General features: G+C 47.6%; 1 protein-coding gene across 1 annotated transcript; it reads right to left on the minus strand.

The window, feature by feature from the left end:
* Positions 1-16,853: 16,853 nt before the first annotated feature.
* On the minus strand, positions 16,854-17,542 carry LOC125931716 (anaphase-promoting complex subunit 10-like). The gene has a single exon (XM_049643903.1). It carries the CDS (start codon positions 17,464-17,466, stop codon positions 16,909-16,911), a length of 558 nt encoding a protein of 185 aa, XP_049499860.1. The 5' UTR covers positions 17,467-17,542; the 3' UTR covers positions 16,854-16,908.
* Between the last annotated feature and the right edge of the window lie 9,520 nt (positions 17,543-27,062).

Consider the following 27,062-nt stretch of genomic DNA (forward strand, 5'->3'; position numbering starts at 1 on the left):
AAACCCCTCAGGCATAAGACACTTCCTCCTTCCCACCAGAGCCAAACAATAGCTCCAACCCCCAAGTTTCAGGCCCTACAGCCTCTCTGCTCCTGCCCCCAAGGCTGACTTGCTGACTTCACAACTTCCTTTCTCCTGATGGCACTGGGAGCTGTGAAAGTGACTCTGAAGACTTGAGGCCCATTCCAGCTAGAGGCACCGCATCCCCAGTGATGGCCACTGAAAGTGGAGAGAAATAGGGCCTGGCTGCAGAAGCTATCCCTCCACCTTGGCAGGGAGAACTTGCCCAAAGCCTCTTCTCCATCTGACTTTGTTCTGGGCTCAGTGGAGCTGGAGCAGTCAGAACAAGAATCAGAGACTTGCAGGCCTTCTAAGTAGACATCACTCCCTTTCCCCATGCATTTTAGCTTAGGGGAGGAGGAACATAGCAAAAGCAAGGAATGCAGCCAAGGTCACAGAACAATACTACAGAGTAGGAAGCAGTGGCTCAGAATGCAGAGGTGGGACCACAACCCAGAAATAAATGGTGTCTTTTCTAGAACCAAAGTATGTCAGAAGTAGAAGAGATCTTGGTTTAGGGGACATTTGAGTCTAATTCCGTTTTATAGATGAGTAACATTGAGGCCAAGAGAGGGAAAGAGACTTGTCTGAGGCCCAAAAGGAGTTAGTGGAGAGGTGGGACACAAACTCAGGGCTTCTGATCTCTTGGCCAGGGCCCTTCCCATATGACACAGTTGCAGAGGGAGTAGCATGGGGCCCAAAGGCTTCTGGAGGGGAGGGGAACCCAGCCCAATACTGGGATGTTTTTAGCCCCTACCCAGTCAGAACTATTGTTTTCCCACCCCCTGGACCTCTGGGGACCCTTTCTAACCTACCTCACTGGCACCCTGAGGAAGGCATTCTCATGCAGCTGAACTCTAGTGAGAATCAGAGACCTGAGATCCAGACTATGTGTCCTCTCTCTAAGCCTGTGTTCACCTTTACAATGGTGTGTGTTTGGGATGCCTGGGTGGCTCAGTCAGTTAAGCGTCCGGCTTCAGCTCAGGTCATGATCTCACAGTTTGTGGGTTCTAGCCCCGCGTTGGGCTCTGTCCTGACAGCTCAGAGCCTGGAGCCTGCTTCCAATTCTGTGTCTCCCTCTCTCTCTCTCTCTCTCTCTCTGCCCCTCCCCCACTCATGCTTTGTCTTTCTCTCTCTCTCTCTCTCTCAAAAATAATAAACATTAAGAAAATTTTAAGTGGTGTGTGTGGAGTGTGGGGCAAGGAAAAACTAGTTGAGTTAGAACACTCAAATTAACTGGAGGTTTGGGAATGTCCGGATGCCCAGACTCTACCCCAAATCTGTGAAAGCAGGCTTGAGTGCTCAGTCTAATCCCCAAGGGATTCACAGGAGCAGCAAGGTTGAGGAGTTGTCTAAGGGCTCCTCTATCTGACTTCTGCTCAGATTCCATGAATGACATAGGGTGTCTGAAATTGGGACAGGGGATGGCCCTGACAATACCCCTCCCACAGCCCCCACACTAAGCATGCCAGGCCAAACTACAGGCCACTTTCCCAGGGTTAGAACATTGCTTTTGGGGTTTCTGGCACTGTCTGCATTCCTCCTGGGATGCTGCTCCTGTGGTAGGAGTCTGCCTGTCCACACCCCTCCACCTCCTCTCTCCTTGACCCCCAAGCCCCTCCCTGGTTGACTGCATGTGGCAGAGAAACAATGCAGGCTCTGGAATCAGAATGGGCTTAAGGTGAAGTCCCTGCCTCACCATGAAGCTTTCAGCCTCAGGCAGATCATTTCCCTTCTCTAAGCCCAGGCTTTCTTAGTTCTAAAATGGGGATAGTAATAGTTCTTAGCTCACAACACTGTTGCTCACATAGGCTGAGCCCACGCATCTAATGCTTTCAGCACAGCATCCCAGCATGGAGCACTCTGTGAACAACAGCTCCCCTCACCTGAGGCTGCTGCTCAGTCCCAGGGGCAACCTGGCCCCTGGCTCCCTCAGAGGAAACTTGGGCAAACCATCTTGCTCTCATTTGGAAGACTCAACATCCAGAACCAACCCCCATTCTAAGACAAAGGATGAAAAATCTGCCCTCTGCACCTGGTACTTTCTACTTCATGAGACACATTCATACCCACCTGCTCCTATCACCTTCCCAGCAAGCCCATGAGAGAGGACTTGCAGTCCTTGCCCTACAGATGACAAAGCTGGAACTCAGGTCCAGTCACTGGACCACAGTGCCTCAGTTTAGAATTGGTAGTACTGGGATTTAAAGCCAGGGCCATTTTGCCCCAGAGTCCAAGCTGCATCCACTGTATCTTTACTGTCTTAACCTAGCAAGATCAGAGAAGGTGCTGCATCACTGGGCATGGCCTGCAGTAACTTGGAGCTATCTCAACACAGGTGCAATAACCTGCTTTTGTTTCTGTGTAGCTTTACAACATATGCAGAAAAACTTCTGTCTGTCATCGCATTTTCCCCAATAATGTGCTCATTTGCTAAATATTTACTGAGTATCTACTATATGCCAAGCACTTTTCTAGGTATTTGAAGCCCATAATCTGGTGAGAGGAGCCAAAGAGTAAACAAGGTAAATAAAACATACCATATAGTTGATGATGGTAAGTGCTATGGGAAAAAAATAGAAGAGGAATAGAGGAGGAGGAAAAGAAGAGTCAGTGTGTCTGAGGGCACGTGGTTACAGGTTTAGCTACCATGGCCAGGAAGGTCACACTGAGAAGATAACATCTGAGAAAGCTCCAGAAGAGGTAAGGAAGAGTCAAAAAATATCTGTGGAAAGACTATTGTATGCAGAGACAACAATCCATGTAAAGAACCTGAGTTGGTTGTATGTCAGAAAGGTTTGAAGAACTGCAAGGAGGCCAGTGTGGTTGGACTTGAGTGAACAAAGAGGAGAGGAACAGGGTACGAGGGCAGAAAGGTAATGAAGGGCCAGATCCTGGAGGACTTTTGGGCACCATGATGACATTGGCTTTACTCTTAGAGAGATTGGGGAGCTTTAGGACCTGATGTGAGTTTGACAGGGTCCTTCATACTTGGATTCAGGTGTGAGGAAGGGGATGTGGGGGGCAAGGGCTGAAGGGTGGCCTAGAGGGTGGAGACTGTGGATGTAGTGAGAAGTGGTTAGATTTTTGAGGTATTCTGAAGATAGAGACAAGATGGGATGAGGGGGTTGAAGAAATAAAGGAGTCAAGGAATACCTCATATGGTATCAAGTCCACATGTCTCCACCTCGTCACCACCCTAGTCTGAGGCACCACCCGCTCTTGCCAGGACCTGCAAAGGCCTCTCACTCAGGCTCATTATTCCCACTTGTCCTCCCCACAAATCTACTCCCCACCCAGCAGCTAGTGGGATCCTTTTAAAAATGTAAACCAGAAAGGGTGCCTGGGTGGCTCAAACATCTGATTTCAGCTCAGGACATGATCTCACAGTTCATGAGTTCAAGCCCCACATTGAGCTCTCTGCAGTCAGCACAGACCTGCTTCAGTTCTTCTGTACCCCCTCTCTCTGCTCCTCCCCTACTTGCTCTCTCTCTCTCTCTCAAAAATAAATAAATATCTAAAAATAATAATAAAATGTAAACCAGGCCAAGTCACTTTCCTGCTTAAAACTCTCCAGTGGCTTCCCATGACAGACAAAAAGTCAAGGTCCCATATAAGCTGACTCCTCTCTGCCTTTTAATGATCAGTGATCTTTCCTACCTCTATCCCCAACCCCTGCTGTGCTCCAGCCTGCTCTGCAGTTCCATGAACTCACCAAATTCATTGTTCATTGCCACCTCAGGACCTTTGCATCTGCTATTTTCACTGCCTAGAATGTTCCTTTTCTATTCTGCATGGTTGGTTTCTTCTCATTCCTCAGGTCTCAGCTGACATGTCACCTCCTCAGAAAGATCATACCTTGTATTGTCACCCCCATCTAAATAAGATTTGTAATTCTGAGTTTTCTTGCTCATAGTTCCTTACTGTTGTTTTATTCCTTTCATAGCATGTTCCATTGACTACATGTTGATTTCCATAACTTTTGTCTTCTTTACTAGACTGTTAGCTCCCTAGGGCAAGGGCAGAACCAGATAGACTTGACCTACCCCTGTATCTCAGTGCCTGGTTCCAAGACTGGCACTCAGTGCTAATGTGTGTGTGTGGCAGGGTACTGATTTACAAGCATATGCTCCTTTAATACTTCCAGCAAGACTGAAATAGGCATTTCCATTATCCCCATTTTATAGATGAGGAAACTGAGGCACAGAGAGGCCCTGAAGTTTGCTAATGGAAGACCCAAGTTTCAAACTTGCCTCTGCATGACCACACCATGTGTACCCTTTATAATCATACACACAGAGACACATATAGACACACACAGACACACACACACACACATAGTGGGTGCTCTAGAAATAATTTTTAATGAATGAAGGATTGAAAATGTTAAAAAGTTAGACTTAAAATCAGGTCCATCAAGTGTAAAATCTATATTCAACCTCCACCTCTTAGGCTGATATAACAGAATTCCCTGTACCATTTTTGATGTGAGATTGTGCAAAGAACATGATCTTTGGCACCAAGCAGGTCTAGGTTCAAATCCTTGTCCCACTAGTTACTATATGGACTCAAACAAGCCACTTCACATCTATGAACCACTGTTTGCTTATCTGTAAAATGAGAATGATAGTCACCCCTAATTCTCGGGGTTTCCATCAGAAGTGTGACTTTGGACAAGCCTCTGAGTCTGTTTCTTCCTCCATCCAGTATTCTCTAATTTAGTGGCATTCTATGATTAATCTCAATCTGTCCTGCTGGAGCTAGTTTCACCCATTCAACTTGTCCTTCTGCCCATCCATCCAGCTGCCAGTCCATCCCACCATCAGTCTATCTACCCATCCATCCATCCACCCATCCATCCATCCATCCATTCTGATGAAGCCCCCTGCTATGGACCAGGCCCTGTGATAGGCCATGAGCTTGAGAGGAGAGTAGGATAGTAACAAAGCTTGTAGTCTAAGGTTCAAATAGCAGCTGGGGTCTCTATCATGTCCTGTGCTACCACTGGGAGAGATGTGGAAGCATGAGAGAAAATGGTAAGTTAGTTCATTGAGACTGAGTGGTAGATAAGAAGTAGGAGAGGGTGGCGAGAAATGAAAGCTGAGGAAGGTTGGACCATGAATGCCACATGAATGAATTCGAATGGTGGGCAGTTAATTAGAACAGCTACCTTGGAGGGCACATTGGCAGCTTCCATCAGCATTACAGATGACACAGCAAGCTTCAGATCTCAGTGTCTGCCCTGGAGAAACACTTGGCACATAACTACGTACAGGAATTGCATTGTTTTGATAAAATAAAATGTATGACACTATGGATAACCACCTATGGGAACTGGTTAAATAAGATTTTGGTCTACTCTGCTAAGGAATATCATGAGACAATTACAGTAAATGAAGTAAATCACTTAAGGACAGAACGAGAGTAAATGACAGTTTTTAAATTGCAACAAAATTAGTCAATAAGTGTGTGTTTGTGTGTGTGTATACATATCAACTATATATATATACACACACATATATATGTACATGTATGTGTGTGTGTGTGTGTGTGTATATATATATATATATACATATATTAGCTGAGAGGGTCTACAGGCAATGACAGATCAGTAGCAATGAATGTACCTAGTGACCAGATCTTAGTTTCTAATTCCAGCCTCTAGTAAAAAGAGCCAGTGCTTCTAGGAGAAATGGCCAAATCAGGTAAGGGGCAGGGAAAGACCGAGGTACTCCTGGACCATCTTGTGCCAGAAAATAAGGAAGTACTTGGAAAAGAATGAGGGATTGTTGGAATAACTCAGGAGCCAAGTTCAAGGAGGTTTAAGTTAGGCAAAGTGGGACAATTTGAGTATAAAATAATGATAGTATTGTATTTTTAATACATATGTATATATTAAATATATGTAATATATATCCTAAATTTTAGAATCATCTTAGATTTACAAAAAAAGGTGCAAAGGTCATGCAGAGAGTTTCCCCTATACCCACCATCCAGTTTCTCCTATTGTTAATATCTCCCATGAGTATGGTACATTGTTTACAATTAATGGACCAATATTGATACATTATTATTAACTAAGGTTCCTACTTTCTTTGGGCTTCCTTAGTTTTTTACTTAGTGACAATTACCTTCTTGGGCATCCCACTGAGGTTACCACATTACATTTAGTGGTCAGTTACCCTTAAGCTTCTCTCAGCTGTTCTGTGTTCCGTTCTGTGACAGTTCCCTTGTTATTGATGACTTTGACCGTTTTGAGGAGTGTTGGGTATTTTGTCGAATGTCCCTCAATTTGGATTTGAAAAATACTGATGCTTTTCTCATGGTTAAAGCGGAGAATGGGTGTGTGTTATGGGGGGGAATGTCACAGAGGTCAAGCACCATTTCAACACGTATCATTGGTGCGTGCCATCTTCTGATGATGTTAACTGGGATCACTTGGCTGGGGTAGTGTTTGTCAGGTGTTGTCTCCATGTTACTTTTTTCCCTTTTCCACGCTGTCCTCTTTGGAAGGAAGTCACTATGCACAGCTCATACTCAAGGAGTTGGGAGTTATACTCTACCCTCTTGAGGGAGGGTATAATACTAGATTTCAACTGATGGAATAAGATAAATATCCATTGGCCCATACTAACACAAGTAAATAACTGAATAAGTAAATAACAGGGGAGAAGAGACAGTTTTTCCATATAGTACAATTCCAATTAATAGATGTAGAAAGAAAGACGGAAATAGAACATGACCATTAGGAAGGCAGTCACACTCATAAATGTTGATTCATTAATGGATGTTACCATTAGTAGACAAACATGGAATATTTGAGGAGAAACAGGACTTGCATACTCTCAAAGTATCTCCTCAAGTTATTTATCAATCCTTGAACAACACAGGGGTTAGGGGCACTGGCCGCCCTGCCCCATGCAGTCAAATATCTGCATCTTTTTGACTCCCTGAAACTGAACTGAATAACCTACTGTCAACAGGAAGTGTTACCAAGAACATAAAAAGGTTAACACATATTTTGTATGCTATATGTATTATGTACTATATCCTTACAATAAGCTAGAGAAAAGAAAATGTTATCAAGAAAATCACAAAGAAAAGAAAATACATTTATAGCATTTATTGAAAAACAATCGTCATATAAATGGACCTGTACCACTCAAACCCCTATTGTTCAAGGTCAACTGTACATATCAGAGGTAAGGAGAGTAACTTTATAGTGGGAAAACCCTTTAGACATCAGCTTAACCAAGTGATCAAGGTATATATCACCAATAATAAGACATTGTCACTGTCACAAACATCTCGTTATGATGAGCTGAGAAGGACCCAACATCATTTCTGTGGTATTCTTGCCAAAAATACATAACCTTGCTCTAGTCATGAGAAAACATCAGACAAACCCTAATTAAGGGACAGTTTTATAGACTGACTAGTACTCTTCAAAAGTGCCAACATCATGAAAGATGAGGAAAGACTGGGGAACTGTCACACGTTGGAAGAGACTGAGGAGACATAACAACTCAATGCAATGTAGGATCCTGGATAGCATCCTGGAACAGGAAAAGGACATTAGTGGGAAAACTGGTGAGATTCAAGTAAGATCTGTAGTTCAGTTAATAGCATGATACCAAGGTTAATATCTTGGTTTTGATCATTGTACTAAGGTTATATAAGATGTTAATATCAGGGGAAGGTAGGTGAGGGTTGTATGGGAGCTCTCTGCTCTATTTTTTGCAACTTTTCTCTAAGTCTAAAATTAGTTCAAAATAAAAGGTTTAAAAAGTTGCACCATAAAAGATTGAGAGCAGATACCCTTCCAGGGAAGGCCTTTGATGGTGGAAACATGAGATGTTTCAGTGGGTTTTTTTTTAAGGGTGCTTGTCTTGGGCAGTTAAGGAAAAAGCCAGGGAAGAGGCCTGAGTGGACCACTTTGCTACTCAGAGATCCTGAGAATGCTCTGGTCCTCTTTAGGTGGGGTTGGGAGACCTCCTCTCCTCAGACCTGTGCCCACAAAGATTTGTTCAACATAGCAGGCTAAAGTCAGCTGGGTTGTGTCTCCAGAGCAGACCTTGGGCCCTGTGTCACCAGTTGGGACTGCAACCCCTACCTTTCTCCTCTCAGGATTGGTGCTGTGAGGTGCGGCCCTGAGCACATCCCCCTCCCTTCCTGGGATTCCCGCCCTGGAGGGCAGGGTGGCGAGGTGAGGCTGACGCAGTTGGGGGAAGGCTTGGCAGGCAGGCCAGCAGCAGAGTTCGGTGCTCCAGGGGGAGGGCGGTTCAGACAGTGGTTAGCTTCGGAGTAGGGTTTAACAGAGGGAAGGGGGGAAAAGGAGGGGGCTCTCCTTCTCAAGGGGCCCTTTCATGTTGAAATCAGCCAGCGTGAATGCTGGCGGCCCAGGAGCCCAGCCGGGGCGGGGGAATGTGAGAGCCCCCTTATCTCTCCTCTTGTCACAGCACCGTCTGCGGTTCCCAGCTGGCCAGAAAGGATGCATTAGAAATGTTGGTGGGCGGGGGCCATTAAGACCTTGGGCTGCGCCCACTCACTGAACGGGGCTGAGAGAAGTAGGTTTCAGACCTTCCTGGTGCTGGAGATGAGGGTGGACTGCATGAGAGTGCTCTGCATCTTGGAGCAAGAAGGAGACAGCAGACTTGGGGGGAGTAGGAAAGAAAGCCTCAGGCCCCACCTATATACAGCATCCCCTCACCCACTCTGGGTGTGCAGACCCGCTTACACACCTGCAAGAACAAGGAGCTCATTCCCTCTTGGGAGAGCTCTGGACTCACTGTACTAGTTCCACCCTGGGATTCTGTTTAAATTTCTGGGCAGGAAACCTGGGACCTTTGACCAGGGTAGCTGTGGCCCCAACTTCCCTGGGACACTGTCGGCCCAGGAGTGACCCCTGCTGTCCAGACAACCTTGGAGGCTGAGGACTGAGCCTGCCAGCTTTACCGTTGTTTGCCAGTTCTTGTTGGGTGGCCCTTCCAGCCCCTTTCCAACCTTCCAACCCTACGATCCTACGTTTCTCTGAGATGGGGTGTGAGTTTCTTTATAAATCTGCTGCTGCAGGAGGGAAGTTGGGTGAGGCCAACATCTGGACCATGGGGGCACTGTTGGCCCCCACAGCTGGAGCTTTCAGCAGCCAATGTTTTCACAGACACCATTTACCCATGCAAGTTCCTGGTCTCCAACACAACTCCCACTGCCCAGGGTCTCATGCCTCCTCCTCACAACTGTACAGGGACCTCAGAGAACCCTGTCAGGCCAGAGCTGAGGTCATCCCAGCAGCCTGTGCTGCCCAAGAAAGGAAAGGGCAAAGGGGCAATGGAACTCTGGGGAGGTATTTCGTACATGGAAAGTAGGGTGAGATGAAGGAGAGAGTGTGAGGAAGCCCTGGAGACAGCTTGGTGCAAGGAAGGGGCCTGGGACTGTAGGCCTCTGGGTTCTGCCCCAGTTCTGCCAGCATGTGCTGGGTGACCTTGGGCCAGTCTATTCCTCTGCCTCTCCAAGTGTCAAATGGGAAGAATCCCTTAACACATTACTGAAAATTGCCCCCCACCTAAACTTATCATGTTTTTTTTTTCTTGCATTTATCTCCTTAATAGCATGTGTTACCATCTGAGATTCTCTTTTGTCTCTCCTAGGGCACATGATCTCCATGAGGACAGGGGACTTGTCTCCATCACCACTGGACCCTGAGCCCTACAACAGAGACAATGGACTCTACAGCCTACTCTGCTCTGGGCACTCTCATTCCGTTTGTTCCAAATGAAATTCTGGCTTCCAGCCAGGGAGGGAGGAACCATAATGGGGGTTGCAGGTGACTAACAAAGGAGAATTTTCTCCTGGAGCTGTGTTAGAGCAGACTTCAGCATGGACCCACAGTGTGAAAGGCTAGACTGAGACCCCAGGGAAAAAGGCATAGGCCTGGCTGCCAGGTCACAAGATCCATTCAAGGCTGATCCAGCTCACCCTAGGGACAGGTCTTGGAGGGCAGGGACTATGCTCCAGGCATCCTAAGAACCAGGCTCAGGACATGGCAGGGTAAAGGGGACTCAGGAAGTATTTGGAGACTGGAGAAAATTAATTGCTCACTTTTTGCACCCTCCTTGCTACCTCTCAGTTTTGCCTCTGGGACTTCCTGACATCTTCTTAAGTGGGCCCTGCCATCTCCCACAGGCTCTCTGTGCTTTTTGCATCACCCCACTGCATCCTCACAGCAATGGGGTAGGTATTATATTATTATCCTCATTCTACAAATGAGGATACAGAGACTCAGAGAGGCTTAGTGGTTTGCCCAAGGCCACACAGCCACAAAAATACAGAGCTGGGATTTAAGCCAGGTCTGTGTTCTTCTTTTCACCCTGCTGCCTTCTATAAAAGGTGTTCAGGGCTCCAATTTGAATTGCCCAAGACACATGGGTTCTACCCTCCAGTGTTTCCACACAATTTTGCTATCTCATTTCGTTCTTACTCTCACCCTGTGAGAAGAGCAAGGCAAGCACCATTACCCCATTTCACAGACTGGAGAGGAGCCTGTGGTCACCCAGCCAGTAAATGGCATCTCTGGGACCTGAGCCCAAGTCATTCTCATGATAGAGCCTTACCCTTTGCCTTAGGTCAATCTGGGCCTAAGCTCTTGGACCCCACTTACTGGCCCAGGGCTCCTGCTTTCCCAGCTTGCATTCAACATCATCAATGCCATGAGCATGGCAGGGACCTAGCCCTGAGCAGAGATTACTCTTTTTACCTCATACACAAGGGCCTTTCAGAGGACCTCCAGTGAGGAGGCAGGTGATAGTGGGAAGGTAGGCAGGCTTCCATGAGATGGGCAGAGAAAGCAAACCTTGGGGTTCCACACAGTATCTATAAAGTCTTCTCACCAAAGGCTGTATCTTGACTTTTGATCAGAATCAAGTATCACTTGGGTGCTGGGGTGGCTCAGGCAGTTAAGCATCTGACCTTGGCTCAGGTCATGATCTCATGGTTCATGGGTTGGAGACGTGCATTCAGCTCTGTGCTGACAGCATGGAGCCTGGAGCCTGCTTTGGATTCTGTGTCTTCCTCTCTCTCTGCCCCTCCCCCATACTCCCTCTCTCTCCCCCCCCCTCAAAAATAAATAAACATTAAATATTTTCTAAATAAAAAATAAAAGAATCAAGCCTCAATTCAATGAATATTTACTGTCCACAATATGCCTAGTATTTCAGAAAATGACTTTTTAAAGAGGCAGTTACTATTAATCGAGCACTTGCTTTATGGCAGGTAGTAATTATGCATGCTCTGTTTGAATCTTCACTAAGTCCCATAAGGAGTAGTATGAACATCACCCCCTGTTTTGCATATGGGCAAAATGAGGATCAGAGAAGCCAGGATACATGCCTAAGTTCTATCAGATAGAAAGTCACAGAGCTGGAAGTAGAACCCAGGCCTCCCAGACTAATAATTCTATGTTCTTAATCCATGTGCCATCCCTCACAAGAAGAGCAGCCTGCTGGTGAAGGCCGAATTAGGAGAGCCCTGGCAAGGGTCCCACTCACTCCCTGGGTGCACTGAGACCTTGGGGAGATGGTGGTGGCTCCCTCCAACACCCACTCCAGGCTTTGTCTGGGAGCCCCACATTTGGCTGGGGTGAGTCTTGCTTGGTAGAGTAATCCACATATGAGTGTATGTGAAGGTTCAGCTGGTGCTCCCTCCACAGAGCTGATGGGTCCACGGCATATAGGTGGCAGCACAAAGGGCCTAAAGAGAGAACAAAAAGGCAGGATTAGACAAGAGGGATGTGCAGAGAAATTCTGGGTAGAAAATCACTAGAAAAACTTTCAAAGGAAAGTATGAAGCCTTTGGCTTTGTGAATCAGGAGTGGCTTCGAGAACACAGGCAATGCGAGGTGCCAGGGCCTCGCTCAGCAGGGTGCTGGTAGACCAGTGGGAGCCAGCCCTCTACACTTTATCAGGCAACTTTTACAGGCACGATCTCTCTGCTTTCTTGTCTCTTCCCTTCAAGGAGGAAGAGATGGACTAAGTATCCCTATTTTACAGAGTGTGAAACAGGTTCTAAAAAGGAACTTGAGAGAGCCAGAGTTGAATAGTTAGGAAATGGGCAGGTCTGGGCTGTGAATATAGCTCAATATGGTTTCAGAGCACATACTCCAAAATGCTCCAAAGGACAAAAGGGAGAAAAGCCCTGTGTGATGGCAGCTGAAAGATCCCCTGAGCCAAGAGCCACGCACCTGGGGCCAGTGTAGCTCAGCCCTTGAAATATGCCGGACAGCTTTAGCCCCTTCCTTGAGACACTTTAGGCTGAAAGGGAGGTAGAGGACATGAAGTCCAAACCCCAGCAGGGTCTGCTGATGCCTCCGTCCCTCTTATGCTTAGGACATCTCTGCAACATGCATGGTAAGGGGCATTTCACTTAGGCAGAAATAAGAGATGGCATTCCAGGCCAAGTGCACAGCCTGAGCAAAGGAATGGGGACTGGAGAGGCCATGACAGATGCAGGGCAGGCGAGACTAGTGTGGCCAGAGCAAGACTGTTGAGAGATGAGAAGAAAGGTGGGAAGCCGGTTGAGCCTTAGGTTGGAAAGGACCTCCAAGATTTTCTGGTCCAGATTCTTCCTATGGCTTGAACCCCTTGTATAGCAGCCCTGGGCCCCATGGTAAATGTCTGCTTCCCCTTCCCCTAGTCACCCGGCAGGATGTCCTGCAGGAAGTCAGACATGTCCTTACAGCTCATCTAGCCTGGTGCCTTCATTTGCAGTTGGGGAAAACTGAGACCAAGAGAGGGAAAGTGACTCATGCCAGGCCACATAGCCAGTTAGTGGTAACCTGGGGGCAGGCTTTTTGTGGGCACTCAGTAAATGTCCATTGAATTGAAGCTTGGTTTTGAGCAAAAGTCCAGACAACCTTTGGTCAGAGAACTCTGTAAATGTGCTGTAAGACTCTCTTCTCCAGAGTGAATATCCCCAGTTCCTGGGGCCCCTCCTCATTATGTATAACAGTGCTTAAGTAGGCACATAGTAGGAGCTCAATAAGCATTTGTTGAATAAAGGCTGAGTCAGATAATGGTGGGGACTTTAGGATGGCCATGAAGGCACTCAGCCATAGGGGGCCCATGAGAGCTGATCCAACCCATGCTGCACTCACCAAGCCATGCGCCCTGGTTCAGGGCCACAGACACCCAAAGGAGGCACTTTTTGCTAATTTGTACTAGGACACAGTATAGGCTAGTGATGATGCTGGGGGCCTCAGAGGGCCAAAGAGTTGGTCTCCCTAGTAGGCTGCTCTTTCTCCTCCAAACAGCTGTCTCTTTGGCTGTGGCTCACCCACTCCACCTCCAGTGAGAGAGATGAGAAGAGCAAGAGGGATGCCTTTACTTTCCTGGACCCCAGCCATCGGTTAATGCAGGGGCCCTCCAGGCCACCACATCCCACTGCTAATTTACACTAATTTACTGATCAGCTAATCCCAAATCCTTTGCTGCTTTATCTCTTGTTCACCACCTCATCGTGCACCAGCCTCTATAGTCAATCTTTCCCCAAAACATCTTCAGATTGTGTGTGCTCAGTAGGCACTGCCCTTCTGGAATCTTGAACAGCAAGAGGACAAGCTTTTAAATATGGGGAAACCAAGGCTTAGAGAGGTTAAATAACTTGGCCAAGGTCACCCAACAAGGACATCCCAACTTGCATTTAAACTGAGATCTGTCTATGACAAGGCTTATGCTTTGCCCATTGCTCCCCTGCAGGGCTCTCCCTCTGGATGCTTGATGGCAGACCCTTGCCCATCCTCTCTGGTGTAAGGTATCTGTGTCAAGCTGACATCAGAATCTCTGGCCATGTGCTATAGATGCCACCTGTGTGACTCTAGGCAGGAGCTCCCACCTGGCTTCTTAGTAGGAGACAGATGGACTTTTGTCCCACTCACTGAACCTGCCACTTGGAGCTATTGCAGGACTTCTGAGAGCAGCTCCCCAGTCTGTCCACCCTCCATCCTGCTCAGGCTTGGGGCAGAGGCTGGGGAGTGTATGCTCAGGAGGCAGGCCCTGTCTGCATGAGTTCCTATCTCTAATCCAGGCAGGATTTCCCTGAGTAGGGGGATCTGCAAACCCCAACCCTTCCCTAGAGGGAGTGACAGCTCTAGTTCTGGCTTAGGGTTCACTTGGCAAGGCAGGTAGGCAGATGGAAAGAGAGTTTGATGATGCCTTTCTTCAGAAAGGCCCCAGAGCCATGTGGGGCTGGGGCTGCCTGACTAGCAGCCTGATCTGACACTGCCTAGTTGAGGGGGCAAGAAGGAGGCCGAAGGAAGCTCCAATTAGTTGGGAATCTCAACTACTCAGACCCCTGTTGGGGAACAAAGAAAGCATTGCAAGCAAAAGATGGAGAGAGAAAAGCAGTGCCAGATAGAGGGGTGAGAGAATAGAGAGAGGATAAGCCAGTGGGTAAACAAGGGAGACTATGGGAGTCAAGAGGCCTGGATTATAGGCCCAGCTGTCATGTCTTGCATCATGCTTCCTGACCAGTCACTCCCTCTCTTCAGGCCTCTCAATCCCATTCGTCAGGTTGTGGGGGGCAAGGGTAAGACAGGCCTAGGCATCTTCCGAGAACCCAACAGTACCAACCCTTTCAAAGTGTGTGACAGAAAAATTGCCCTTCCCAAGCGGTCTCTGGCAGGGAGCATTTCTGAAACTCACAGTAATGAAAAATAGCACAAACCAGACTTTGGAAATTCCAAGTGTGTCTGTGGCTGGGGGATGAAGGAGGCAGAGATACAAAACTGTTTGTCTATGACTCAAAGCCTCTTGGGGGAAAGACCATATGTTCTCAAAGGCAGGACTGCCCCCCACCCACCATCCAGCTTGACCTCAGTGGGGCCCCAGTCCCTGGCCCTGCCACCACCACTTCTGCCACTGTAGCCTCCACCCACTTCCTGCTGACCCTCCTCGAAGAGTTGGGGTGAAGGCAAGACTCAGAGAGCTTTGCTGATTTGTCCAAGGACACCCAGAAGTCCCCATGCTAATCCTAATATCATCACCCGAAATGGGTAAAGGTGAAGGAAGGAAGGAGGGAAGAGTGTCCCACTCATCCAGCTCCTCCTGGTGCCAAGCACAGTGCTTGTCCCTTCCCAAATATCATCTTCCTTAATACTCAGAACCATCCTCCAAGTTAGGCCTTAGGGTGCCTGAAATGGGCATCTTTGCTAGCTCAAGGTCACATAGTAGAGCTGAGATCTAGAATTCAGACACAAGGTTTGTGTCACTGCTCAAGGGTCCTGTCTTGGCCACAGCAGGGAACTTCTCTGATAGTTGGGCCTTGTCACTCTGACTGATTGTTTTCTTGTCCCACACAAGCTTGGCCATGAGGTGGGGGCTCTGGCTACAACCTGGACAGCTTATGGGAGTGAGCCAGACTGAAGGAGGTAGCCCAGAGAAGCCTTAGGGGAAATTGTGGGGTGATGTGCCATGGGGGATTGAGCCTCCTTGTTTCGGTGCCCTCTCTCCTGCCCTAAAATAGAGATGGCTGGCATCGTCCCAGTCCTGGGACTCTGGGCAGGCCTGATTGACCCTGCTGGGCCAAGGAGACCTACCACTGGAGCTTCCATTTTAACTAGTAAAAGCAGAATGAGAGTTGCTGCCCAGCTTCCAGCACCTGCCAGTTGGGCCCAGGTACAGAGCAAAGCAGGCTGTACATGTACAGAGTTGGAGCAAGAGAGGATATAAAAGAGGCAGAAAGACAGACCCAGAGAGAGACAGAAATAAAACAGGAAGCAGAGAAAAGGAGAGAGAGACAGAGAGGCAGAAAAACATACAGAAAGGCAGACAGGGAGAAACTGGAGACACAGAATCAGAGAGACAGTGAGAGATGGAGAGAGAGGCCAAGGATAGTCCTAGAGGCAGAGAAACAGAGAAATAAAGACAAAAACAGAGACAAAGAGTGAGGAAAACAGGGACAGAGACACAAAGAAAAGCAGTATAAGGCAGAGGCCGGGAAGGGTAAAGAGACACGGCAGAGAGAGGTGAGAAAGTAGCAATGAGAGCCCCAATGCGGAGGCCAGGCCTGAGCCATCCCAGCTCTGTCCAGGCTGGAAAGCCAGGACAGCAAACCCACCTCCCAAAATCTTGCTCCCTCTCCCTTACCTTTTCTTGCCCTCCCCAGCCTTTTCCATTCTGGGCACATGGGGGAAAAATACTATTTGTATGGCAAAATGGGATAAGGGGAGATTGGGTCACCTCAGACCTCACTAGGCCTTTCTGAGAGCTGAAAGGGTGAATACCTCATCAGACCTGTAATCTATTTGGCACAATAGTAGAGAAGCTTTGTCCCCAAACACTGCTGGGATCCCAACATGCACCAGAGCTAGTCACTAGCTGGGAAAGAAAACTCCAGAGCCCCACTTTGGCCCTTCCCCTCTTTCCTAGGGCTCTCAGTTTGCCATACTGTCTTGGTGACCCAGCATGCTTGGTCCACCAGCTAGGTTGAGAAGCCACAGGGTAAGCGGTCCAAGGACATTGTGGGGCCCACCAAAAACCTATAGCCTTCTCCAGGTACAGTTGGCCACCCTTCCTCCCTCACCTCCTGGACTCATTCATATACCCAACTCCTTCACCCTCTGTTCTGTCTTTATTCTCTTTTTTTTTTAATAATGTAAAATATGTGAGCTTTATTATATGTTAAAGAAAATAAAAATAGTATGACCCAAAATTTATTTGTTAAAGTTACAATAAAATACTCTCCAATGCATACAAAATTGCAAAATAACTGATGTTTTTTCAATAAAGATTCCAGATATAATATTTACTGACAAGATAAAACAAAGGTACGTTTAATGACTTTTGTTCTGTGTTAAGGTCACCTTATTGAACAATACATCATGAAATCAATAGTTGTACATCTAGGAAATTTGCCAATGGAGCTCTCTTCCACTGGTGTGTATATTTTAATTTGTCTCATGTGGGTGTCTCTTCCATTTTGGTGATTGGCTAGAACAGCAATCTGTATCATGAATGTGCGAGTGGGCTTCTTATGATTATCAGTTAAGGGAACGTGAATCCAGCCACTTGGTTCCACCAATTCAAGTTGCCGAATTTCTTGAAGATTGTGAAAATTATTTCCTACTCTGACCGAGATCTTGCTTGGAGTATAGCTTTCATCAGATTTGTAGTCTGCATAAATACATAATGTCTTCACTGTTGTTTTTCTTCTGAATTGGATGTTTACTAAATGAAGCTGGGAGCCATCTGATTGCCAGTAAGTTTCAAGATTGTCATCTTGTAACTGATCCACTCCAAATCCTGTTTTGCACGATGAGAGTGACCAAACAGCTTGTGACCCAATTTCCCGTACTGTTCCAGTCCTTTCCAACTGCTTAGGGTCAGCACCAGGAGGTGTCTTGTTTGGTGTGGTCATTTTTAAAATATTCTTTTTAAGATACCCTGCAGCTCGGTGCCACTCCCACTCAGGACAGCCCGGCTTTCCCACAGACGTTAATTTCTGTTCTGTCTTTATTCTCAGCTGATGGCTGCACCATCCTGACATGCTGCCTCCTTCCAGCCACCACCTGTCCTTTGGGCCCCAAATCCTATCTCCTCCCTGCCAGTCAGGTGGATCACAGGAAGCCAATCTGCTGACCAAGATTTCAAAGACTCCATGGCTGCCACCTACCTAAGTGCAGGAAGAGGAGCCTAGGGCACCAAGGAAAGCCACCCAAGCTCTGCCTGATTGGGCTAGTTAGGGTAAGATCTAGCTCTGCTTTGCAGGCCTGGATCAGGTGAGGGCCAATGTAAGGGTGCCTCCTTCCCAGACATCACAGATCCTACATTTCTCCCTGCAACCTTGGAACCCTTATGGTCTGCATCGTCTCATCTGGGTCCTGCAAGGCAAAGGCAATGCCCACTCAGCCACCAGCCACCAGCCCTGCCCTATGCCAGATGTTAAGGGTGATGGGACTCCAAAGCCCCATGGGATGTAGGAGATTGGGCTTTCAGGCTCCAGGCTAAAGGGTGTGTGCACGCATGTGTGTGTGCACATGCATGTGTGTGTGTATGCGTGCGTGTGTGTGTGTGTGTTTGCCTGTAAACTGTGCCCTAACAGTAGTACACTCCCAAAAAACTATGGGTTTTCTACTGGGGTGGGGAAAGAAAGTGACAGGCTCTGCTCTGAGGGCCTGGGGACCATACTTGACAAGGTGAGGTAGAGCAGGTGCTTCAGACCCACAAGAAAGAATTCTCTATCTCAGCTGGAATGTCTACCCGGGGGTTGTGGGATGAGAGGAGAAGTACAAAACCCATCTACTCACTGCCTACAGAAACAGGGAATTCTTGGTGGCATGGAAAAAGGAAAGGGTCTCTCCTCCACCCTCCTCATGCCCTCTGTCCTGCAGAACTTGGTGTGGTGACCCTACCTGATGGGTGGGTTGCTCAGAGGTGGTATGCAAGGGAGACAGGTCCCAGTGGTACTTAGGGGCCTGACGGTGATTCTCTGGCCATACTTTTCTGCTCTCTCCCAGCCCACAGTTAGGCCCTTAGGTGGCATCTGAGACCCCATGCAGCCAGGTCACCCAGCCTAAGGAGAAACATGATTCCCATGCACTCTACCCACTTCATACTCTGAAATGCCAAGGCTTGGTCAGTAAGAATGTCTAGGTCAGATCTTCCTCAGTAGAGGCCCCAAGTGACCAAAACCTGTTCTTAAATAAGCCTTGCCAGCAGTGGGAAGAACCTCATAATCCCACCCCAGGGCTCACATAGCATGGCTGTCTCAAGGATTGCACTTTGTCCTTACAGTCTGTGTGCCCATAGGGGTGTGTGCTCATAGGGTGCCTGGCCAGCACCTGCCAGTCAATCCATTTTATTCCTTTAGAAGAGGCAGCATAATATTGAAAAAAGAACGTTCAAGTTTGTGAGTCCTGGGTTTAAACCTAAGATCTGCCATCTCCTGGCTGTGTCACATTGAGTCCTTGAACCTCTCTAAGCCTCCACTTTCTCATTAACCAAAATGAGGGTAATCTAGTGCTTTTCTGCCTTACTTCCCTCACAAGCCCTGGTTGGGGGGTGGTCATTTACTTGTCCATTCAAAAGAGATTTATCAAGTGCCTACCATGTGCCAGAAACTGTTCTGGAGCCTCGGGTGCTACCATGAATAGAAGAGGCAAATTCTTTGCCTTTGAGGAGCATCCTTTCTTGAGGCAGAATAGCCAATAAACAAACAGCTCACATCACATCAAGTGGTTTGTAAGTACTGTAAAGATAAAGCCAAGTGAGGGGACAGAGGGTCAGTGCAGGGGAGCCCTGGTTCTGTCTGTCTTATCTTCCTGCCCTGCAGAGTCCACATGGTTCCTTGCTTGTGAGTGGCCCAGACGTGCAGGCAGTGCAGAATACTGATCTGAAAACCCAGTGGCCTAGCTTATTTCTGTCCTGGGGCCCTGGCCCCAATCCAACCCAGATTTCAGTCTCCCTTGCTTCCCCAGCTTCAATTCATGAACTGGGCAGAAAGCCGGCTCTGCTTTCTCTCCCGCCAGTCTCCTCAGTCACCTCCCAGCAGTCAGCCTGGGCGACCGCTCAGACGTGCTCCCCCATATGTGCTTCCCTCTCCCCACCCTCATCTCCTACTCTAGGTACAATTGGGGCTGCTGCAGTCCTCCACCAAACAGGCTAAAAGGCAGCAGCTCAGAATCAGCTCAAGCTTCACTGAAGTGGTACTAATATCTCCTATCACCTGACAGGAAAGGAAGGAGGAATGAAAATCAGCTTGGTCTTCCAGAGGCCCTCCAGAGCTCAGCCCTTCCCCACCAGCCTCCGTGCCAGGATGCCAAGGGCCCTGTGGTATGAAGGTTAGAGCACCCACAGGGGAGCAGAGAGATCGTGGGGGTGTCCTCAGACTAGGGGGAAGTTGAAGTGGCAGAGCAGAGGGGCTTCCTCATGAGGCCCTGAATGAGGAGGGCCTCACAAGAGCTTCATGAAGGCCTCTCCTCAGCAGATATATCTGGGAACTAGGGGCCCAGAAGCAGCTCTCATTACCCCTTCTAAATGTGTTTGCTTTTGCTTTTATGTTTTGATGAGTTAACATTGATGGCGCTGCTACACACATTTAAAATTGTTGAGAAAAAATTTTTTTTCTGTTTGCAAAAGTTAATCAAGCTTATTATAAAATTTGGGAGATACAGAAAAATACTAGGAAGACAAAAATACATTTTCTACCACCCACTACGCAGATAGAATCCTTGTTCACATTTTGGTTTATTCCCTGCTGTCATTCTTCTATGCCTCACTCTAGAGCCCTGTGTAGCTGTACCAATATCTACACACACACTTTAATATACTTAGGAACACAGATAATAATAGTAGCTAACACTGTAGGCCTGCTCTATGCTAGGCCTGGTCTTCTGCATGACACATGCATTAACAGGATTATTCTTCCCAACAATCCTTAGAGGTAGGTACTATTATCAACCCCATTTTCCTTCTGAGAAAATTGGGGTAAAGGGAGGCTGAATATTCAACCCAAGGTCATGCATCTAGTAATTGGCAGAGCTGAAAAATGTACCCACTTGGTCTTGGCTTCTGGAATCTATGTGTTTTTATTTTTTTTTAATATTTATCTATTTTTGAGAGACACACACACAGAGTGTGAGTGGGGGAGGGGCAGAGATAGAGGGAGACAATGTGAAGCAGGCTCCAGGCTCTGAGCTGTCAGCACAGAGCCCGATGCGGAGTTTGAACCCACGAGCCATGAGATCATGACCTGAGACGAAGTCAGACGCTTAACCAAATGAGCCACCCAGTGCCTCTGGAATCTATGTGTTTAATAACAATACTAGACTGTCTTAACATGTATAAAATTATAAAATATATGTCCAAAAGATCATATACAATGTGTGTACCTGGTTTAAGAGACAGTAATAAAATAAGCTTTTATGGTATCACCACCTATATTATGAAATAGAGCATCACTGTTCATGCTTTTTTCCCTTTCTGCTTCACAAGGTATCAGGCACATGTACCTATATCACTCCAACTCTTACATAATATGACTCTTGAAACAGTAATGAGGATTCCTCCCCCTTGGCCTCCCAAGTCCCCCTGGAATATTTGCCTGCCAATGACTTATGGTAAGGCATGGGGCCAACTGCTCTGCCCCTTCTGAGACAGGCCCCCCAGACACACAGTGGCTGTCCCATCTAGGATAGGTGGGTGGCCTGGGTAGCCCTCCAACATGCCTTTTCTCTTGCTGATGGCTATCAGCCTGTCCTCTGGAAGATGGGAGAGAGCAAGAAAAAAAGATAAAAGGAAGAGGGGAAGGACGAGGGAGGAAGGGAGGAGGTATGAGGTATGCATTCACGGAGCTCCTGAGTTGGGTCCTGGGGCCCGGACTTTGGGGCTTGAAGGGTGCTGGGAGAGCACAGGTGGGTTGTCCTCTCTGATTCAACTGTAGGACCCAATGTGGGGTCTGTCTCCTTCAAATGGGAGAGGTAGGTACTAAGTACTTGCATTCCAGTGGGCTGGGAGGCATTCACTCAAACTTTCCTTCAACACATTTTTTGCACATCTACTACATGCCAAGCACAGTGATGTGTTCACTGTGTTCACAGTGGTAGAGGAGACAAACACCATCCCTGCTCTCATGGAGGCTTTAATCTAGTGGGAGGACAGACATTGAATGACTACTGCCCAAATAATGATGTAATTATGGTTGACATTAATACTCTGAAGAGGAGGTGTGAGCTGCTAAAAGGGTATATGACAGAGGTTCCTGACCTAGCCTGGGGGTCAAGTCTGGGTAGGGGGAGCCCTTACAAACTTGGCCTGCCTCCTCTACTGCAGGTTGGTAGAGGATGGGGATGGGTAAGGCAGGCAGGGCTCCTGTCTACTTAAAGTCACTGTAAAGGCCCCGAATCTGCTGGATGGTGGCCTTTGGCCTGGACCCACCTGAATTGGGTAGGTTTGCCCCTTATTCCTTCTCCCATAGTCACTCCCAGGGGAAGGCTTGGCCCTGCTCCTTTGTCTAGTCCTACCCCTAGTGGCAGGCACTCTGAATGAACATGCTGGGCAGCCACTGAGGTGAGTTACCCCACTCAAGTGCCTTCCTGGTGATTAGGTATCAGAGTTCCAAGACTTGCCCACATTCAAACTCTCCTGTTGGCCCAGCCTATGTGGCCTTGAGCCTCACTATCAGTTTCTGTCCTTCCTGGGATCCTCCCCTCCCAATTCTGCACCCACATAAGTCCCCAGACCCTTTCTTCTGTTCCAGGAGACACTGGGCAAAGACACGCTAAAAATCCAGGCATCCAGAGCCAAGTCTGACTCACCTTTGGGGCCCCAGGTGACAGGTGCCCATCCTTCATGGAAAGTGCTTACATAGAAGAGTATAGTGGTTAAAAACACAGGCTCCTGTGGCAAATAGCCAGAGTTTGCATCCTGGCTGTGCCAGTTAATGGTTTCGTAGCCTTGGGCAGGTTACCTAGGATTTATTGTCCCATCCAAAAAATGAGGGTGACGATGCTGGTACCTAGATCTGAGTGGTCACAAAGGCTAAATGGATAAATGCTTGCACAGTGCTTAGAATAGCACTTGGCACTAAATAGTAGATGTAAAGATTAGCTCTTTGTAGCTTTGCTATCTCCCAGGGCCTGAGGCAAGAAGCAAGTGTTGCTCTGAGCCCTGTCTTGGGCATCCCCAAGCAAACCTATTTGGGAGCAAAGCATACTCCCAGAGTATGGAGGCTGACAATAGTTGGTTTCTTTGCTCTGTCAGAGATTCATAGAATCTGCACCTGTCACATCTGGAAAAACCCTCAGAGACCATCCAGGTCAGTCCTTTATCCCTCCCCAGTGGATGGGACAGTAAAGTCCAGGGAGTCAGCAGACAGTGAATGACAATGTCATACAGAGAGTGAGTGATGGATAAGGGGCTGTGACCTTGGTCTCAGTCACAGCATTATTCTAGGTTGGTCACTAGGCATTTATGCTTGGATTCAAATCTGGGCCTTGGCGCTTGGTAGCACTTGGCATTGTGACCTCAAACAAGGAACTTAACTCATGGGAGCATCAGTTGCTTCATCTATAAAATGGGAATGATAATATCTAATATCTACATCATAGGATTGTTAAGAGGATGAACTACAATAATGCATGTGAAGTGCTCAATGTAGGGCCTGGCACAAAGTAACACACATTAGCTGCTATTTGTAAGTCAAAGATCTTTCACTGCACCAGCATGCTGGTGCTGGTGCCCAGGTGGTACTCACTGAGCAGGTCAGGTTGACCCCAGGGTCTCACCAACTGACTCTGTGCCCATTTGGCTGGCCTATGAATTCTTCCCCTCTGGGCTCAGGCCCTCTGTGCCTGCTGTGAAGGCAGCCTGACTGGCTTAAACTAGAAATGACCTGTCAGGGGCCTGGTGGATTAGATGCATTCCGGCTTAAGGCAAGGAGATGCCAGGTGGCAGTGTGAATGTATCCCCCATTCGCTTTGCCCTAGGGGGAGAGCATGACTTTGTCTTCTTCCTCAGGCTGAGCCAGACAGGAGACCCAACTTCCTTTGAGGTCATTTCTGGAGTCCCTTTGAGCCACTGCTGTTCCCTTCATAGGCCAGCTCACAGGCCAGGTGGAGCTGGAGCCATTTTACAAAAAGTCTGTCACAGACTGTTTCAGCATTTCTCTGTCCTGGCTGCATGTTAGAATCCTCATGTGGAGAGCTTTGAGAATGCTCATGCCAAGGCTCCACTCAGCCTGGACTCTGCTTTATTGATCAAGAGTCTTGGGCATGGACATTGTGTTGAAGCTCCTCACATGATTCTAATGAGAGCACCTGCACCAGACTCTGAAGAAGGTATAGCATGTGATTCCAAGATGCATTGGCTAATGGTCCTGACCTCAAGAGACATCAAAGCTAGTGGGGAGATAAGAAACAACACTAAGGAAATGGGATGTGTGCTCTGATGTAAAAGCATGTGAAAATATGTTGGCAGCACAAATAAACTTTACCTGGGCTGTTGTGCAGAGGAGGTAGCATTTGAACTTGAATCCTCCATGTAGACAACAATCAGGGAGTATGTTTTGAGCACCTACTATGAACTAGGGACAGTTCCAAGTATTAGAGATACAGTAGTAACCAAGAGGAAGTCCACATCCTCTTGGAACTTCCATTCTGGTAAGGATGTCCTGTGAATGGTCAGTGAGAAGTTAACAGGCATGGAAGCAGGGGAAAGGTATTTCAGAGAGATGGAATATCACAAGCAAATGAGTGGGGAAGAAAAGGGCTTGTTTAAATAAGGATGTTTGATGTGACCAAAGCTCTGGCATCAACAGCAGAAGTGGAGGGGTGCCTGGGTGGCTCAGTCAGTTAAGCATCCAACTTTGGCTCAGGTCATTATCTCACAGTTTGTAAGTTCAAGCCCTGTATTGGGCTCTGTGCTGACAGCTCAGACCCTGGAGCCTAGTTTGGATCTGTATCTCCTTCTCTCTCTGCACCTCCCCATGCTCATGCTCTGTATCTCTCTGTTTCTCTCTGTCTCTCTGTTTCTCTCTCTCAAAAATAAATAAACACAATTTTTTTCTTTAAAAAAAGCATAAGTGGCAAAAGAAACAAATTTGGGCAGGACTCAGATGATGAAAGTAGGTGCATGAAGACCTAATCAAAGAGCTGGAATTTATCCTAAGAACAACAGGACCCCTGTCAAGATTATGAGCAGAGGATTGACTAGCTCAGATATGGGTTTAGAACAATGATTCTGGGGCCATTCAGAAGAAGCTGGGCCACTGGCTCATCCTAGGTGGTTCTTTCTCCTGACCCTACTTCAGTCAAGATCCTAAAGTGTTGATTTCTCTTGTAGAAGAGCCTACATGAGGCAAGGGTTGGAGGCAACAAGCAATGAACATAATGGCCATCTGTTGAGTATACTCTTCCAACCTTGTGTAGATATTAACTTATTAATATTCCACAACACCCACTTAGGTAGGCACAATACTTATTCCCATGTTATAGATGGTGTGCCTAAGGCTCAAAGAAATGAATCCATTTTCCAAAGGTCACATAGATGGTAAGTCACAGAGCCAGGATTTGATCCCAGGAAGTTCACACTCTTAAACACTATCCTATACTGCTACTTGAGATACCTATCAACTTCCAGAACTCACAGTCTTGAAGGAGTACCATGATGGCATTGCTGCAATTCCTGTGCTTCCAGGAAAGCAAGGGCCATTTAACCTCATTGTGAGCTTGAGATTTGTCCCCTTCGGGGGAAAGACCCTCACTGATGCAAGACTGACCTTGACCTATTGGTAATTTTAGGTTCTGACCACCTTGACAGTCCTGCACAGCATCCTTACCCTGGATGGCTTCTCCTCAAAACCATCAGAGGCAGTTTGGAGAAATATAAGAAGGATACATGGTTTTTCCATGCCTAGCACAGTTCCTGGCACAAAGGAGGGTATTCCATAGGTAGTTAGAGGTCGGATGAATAAATGAGTGAACAAATAAATGAATGGTGCATTAAGCTGAGCCCCCTTGGCTGCTCCTGGAAAGTAATACAGTATAGTGGCTAAGAACCCAGAAGGCCTGGGTTCAATCTTGGCTTGACAAATTACTAGCTGGCTGAGTGTCCTAGGCTTCCTCTCCTCCCTCCCTGGGCTGTTTTGACAGATTGAAATGATAGCTATAAAGGTAATACAGTACCTAGCAGACACTGAGTCCTTAATAACTAGTAGGTCTTATTGACTTTTGGGAAGCCCCACTGAGAACCTAATAAACACTCTTTACTTCCTCCCCAGAATAATCCACCAAGCTGCCCAGTTTTTCATACAAGATAAGGGGTTTAGGGAACCTTTAATGACTGGACCACATATTCAAGAATCTGGCTCCAGGTGTCCTCACAGTGTTGAAGAACAGGGTGGTCTTTGTGCTCCATTCTGCTTACCCTCCATAGGACCTGCATGTTGGGAAGGGGAAGTTTGGGAAGAGAATTTCAAGGAGGCCTGGGGAGAGTCAGAACAAGGGAAGGGATTCCCTTGCCATTTTGAGCCTGTCTAGCTCCTGTACCTTTTCCTTTCCCTTCAAAAGCCAGACTCTGGGTTGGTGAGGGCAGAGAGGCTACTGGTTTTAGACCAACTTGGACCTGGACTATAGGGGGAGCCCGAGTTAGGAAACAGCAAGGAACACCAGCTGTTAAACAGCCCCTCAGTCAGGCATGGGCTGGGGCCTCCACAATGAGCTTCTCCTTCACTCCACACATAAGATTGCATGTACCAGAGGAGACATAATCCCCATTTGTAGATGAGGAAGCAGGTTCAGAGGGGAAAACAAGTACAAGGCCCCTCCACTCAGAATGGATGAGTCATGAATGTAACTCCAGGTGCCTCACTCAGATGCCTTATTCCCTCCTCACCAACATCTTGCCTCAAGGGAAGGCATGGCTCCCAGGCCAGCTGGGCACAGACCAGTCTGAGTGAGGGCCTCAGACACCCAGGTTTGAGCATCTCCCTCCTGCCCTATTCAGGTCTCAGGCAAGCTGAGCTGCATTGGGAACAACAGCCACCCATCCAGAGGGGGTGTGGAGCTGCAGCTGAGTTTATTAAGAGCAAAAGATGACTCCAGCTGCACAGGAAACTCAGTAACCCTGATTATGTGTTTATTCTTTCCCCTTCCTCCCTCCCACCTCCTTCTCCTCTTTCTTCCTGCCTCCTCCCTATCTATCCTCTCTTACAACTGTATACTGCTAGTTGCCCTCCACCCTCACCTCCTCTTCTTCCATTACCAGCTCCAGACCAACCAGCTTGCTTAGGATTGCTCTCATCCTTTGCCTCTAAAGGCAGGATGCTTGAGTAGCAGAGAAAGAGGCCCAAGCCTCCTCCCTTGGTAGGGAGCCACAGGCTAGAGGAGGACCTAAAGATCAGCTTGTCCAATCATACTCTCCCTTTTTTATAGGTGGGAAGACTGAGCCCAGAAAGAAGGTAGGACTGTGCTCAACAGCTGTAACAGAGCCAGAAGTAGAAATCCAGATGCCCAAAGT

The sequence above is a fragment of the Panthera uncia genome, chromosome X (genome assembly GCF_023721935.1).
Source record: "Panthera uncia isolate 11264 chromosome X, Puncia_PCG_1.0, whole genome shotgun sequence".
Lineage (NCBI taxonomy): Eukaryota > Metazoa > Chordata > Mammalia > Carnivora > Felidae > Panthera > Panthera uncia.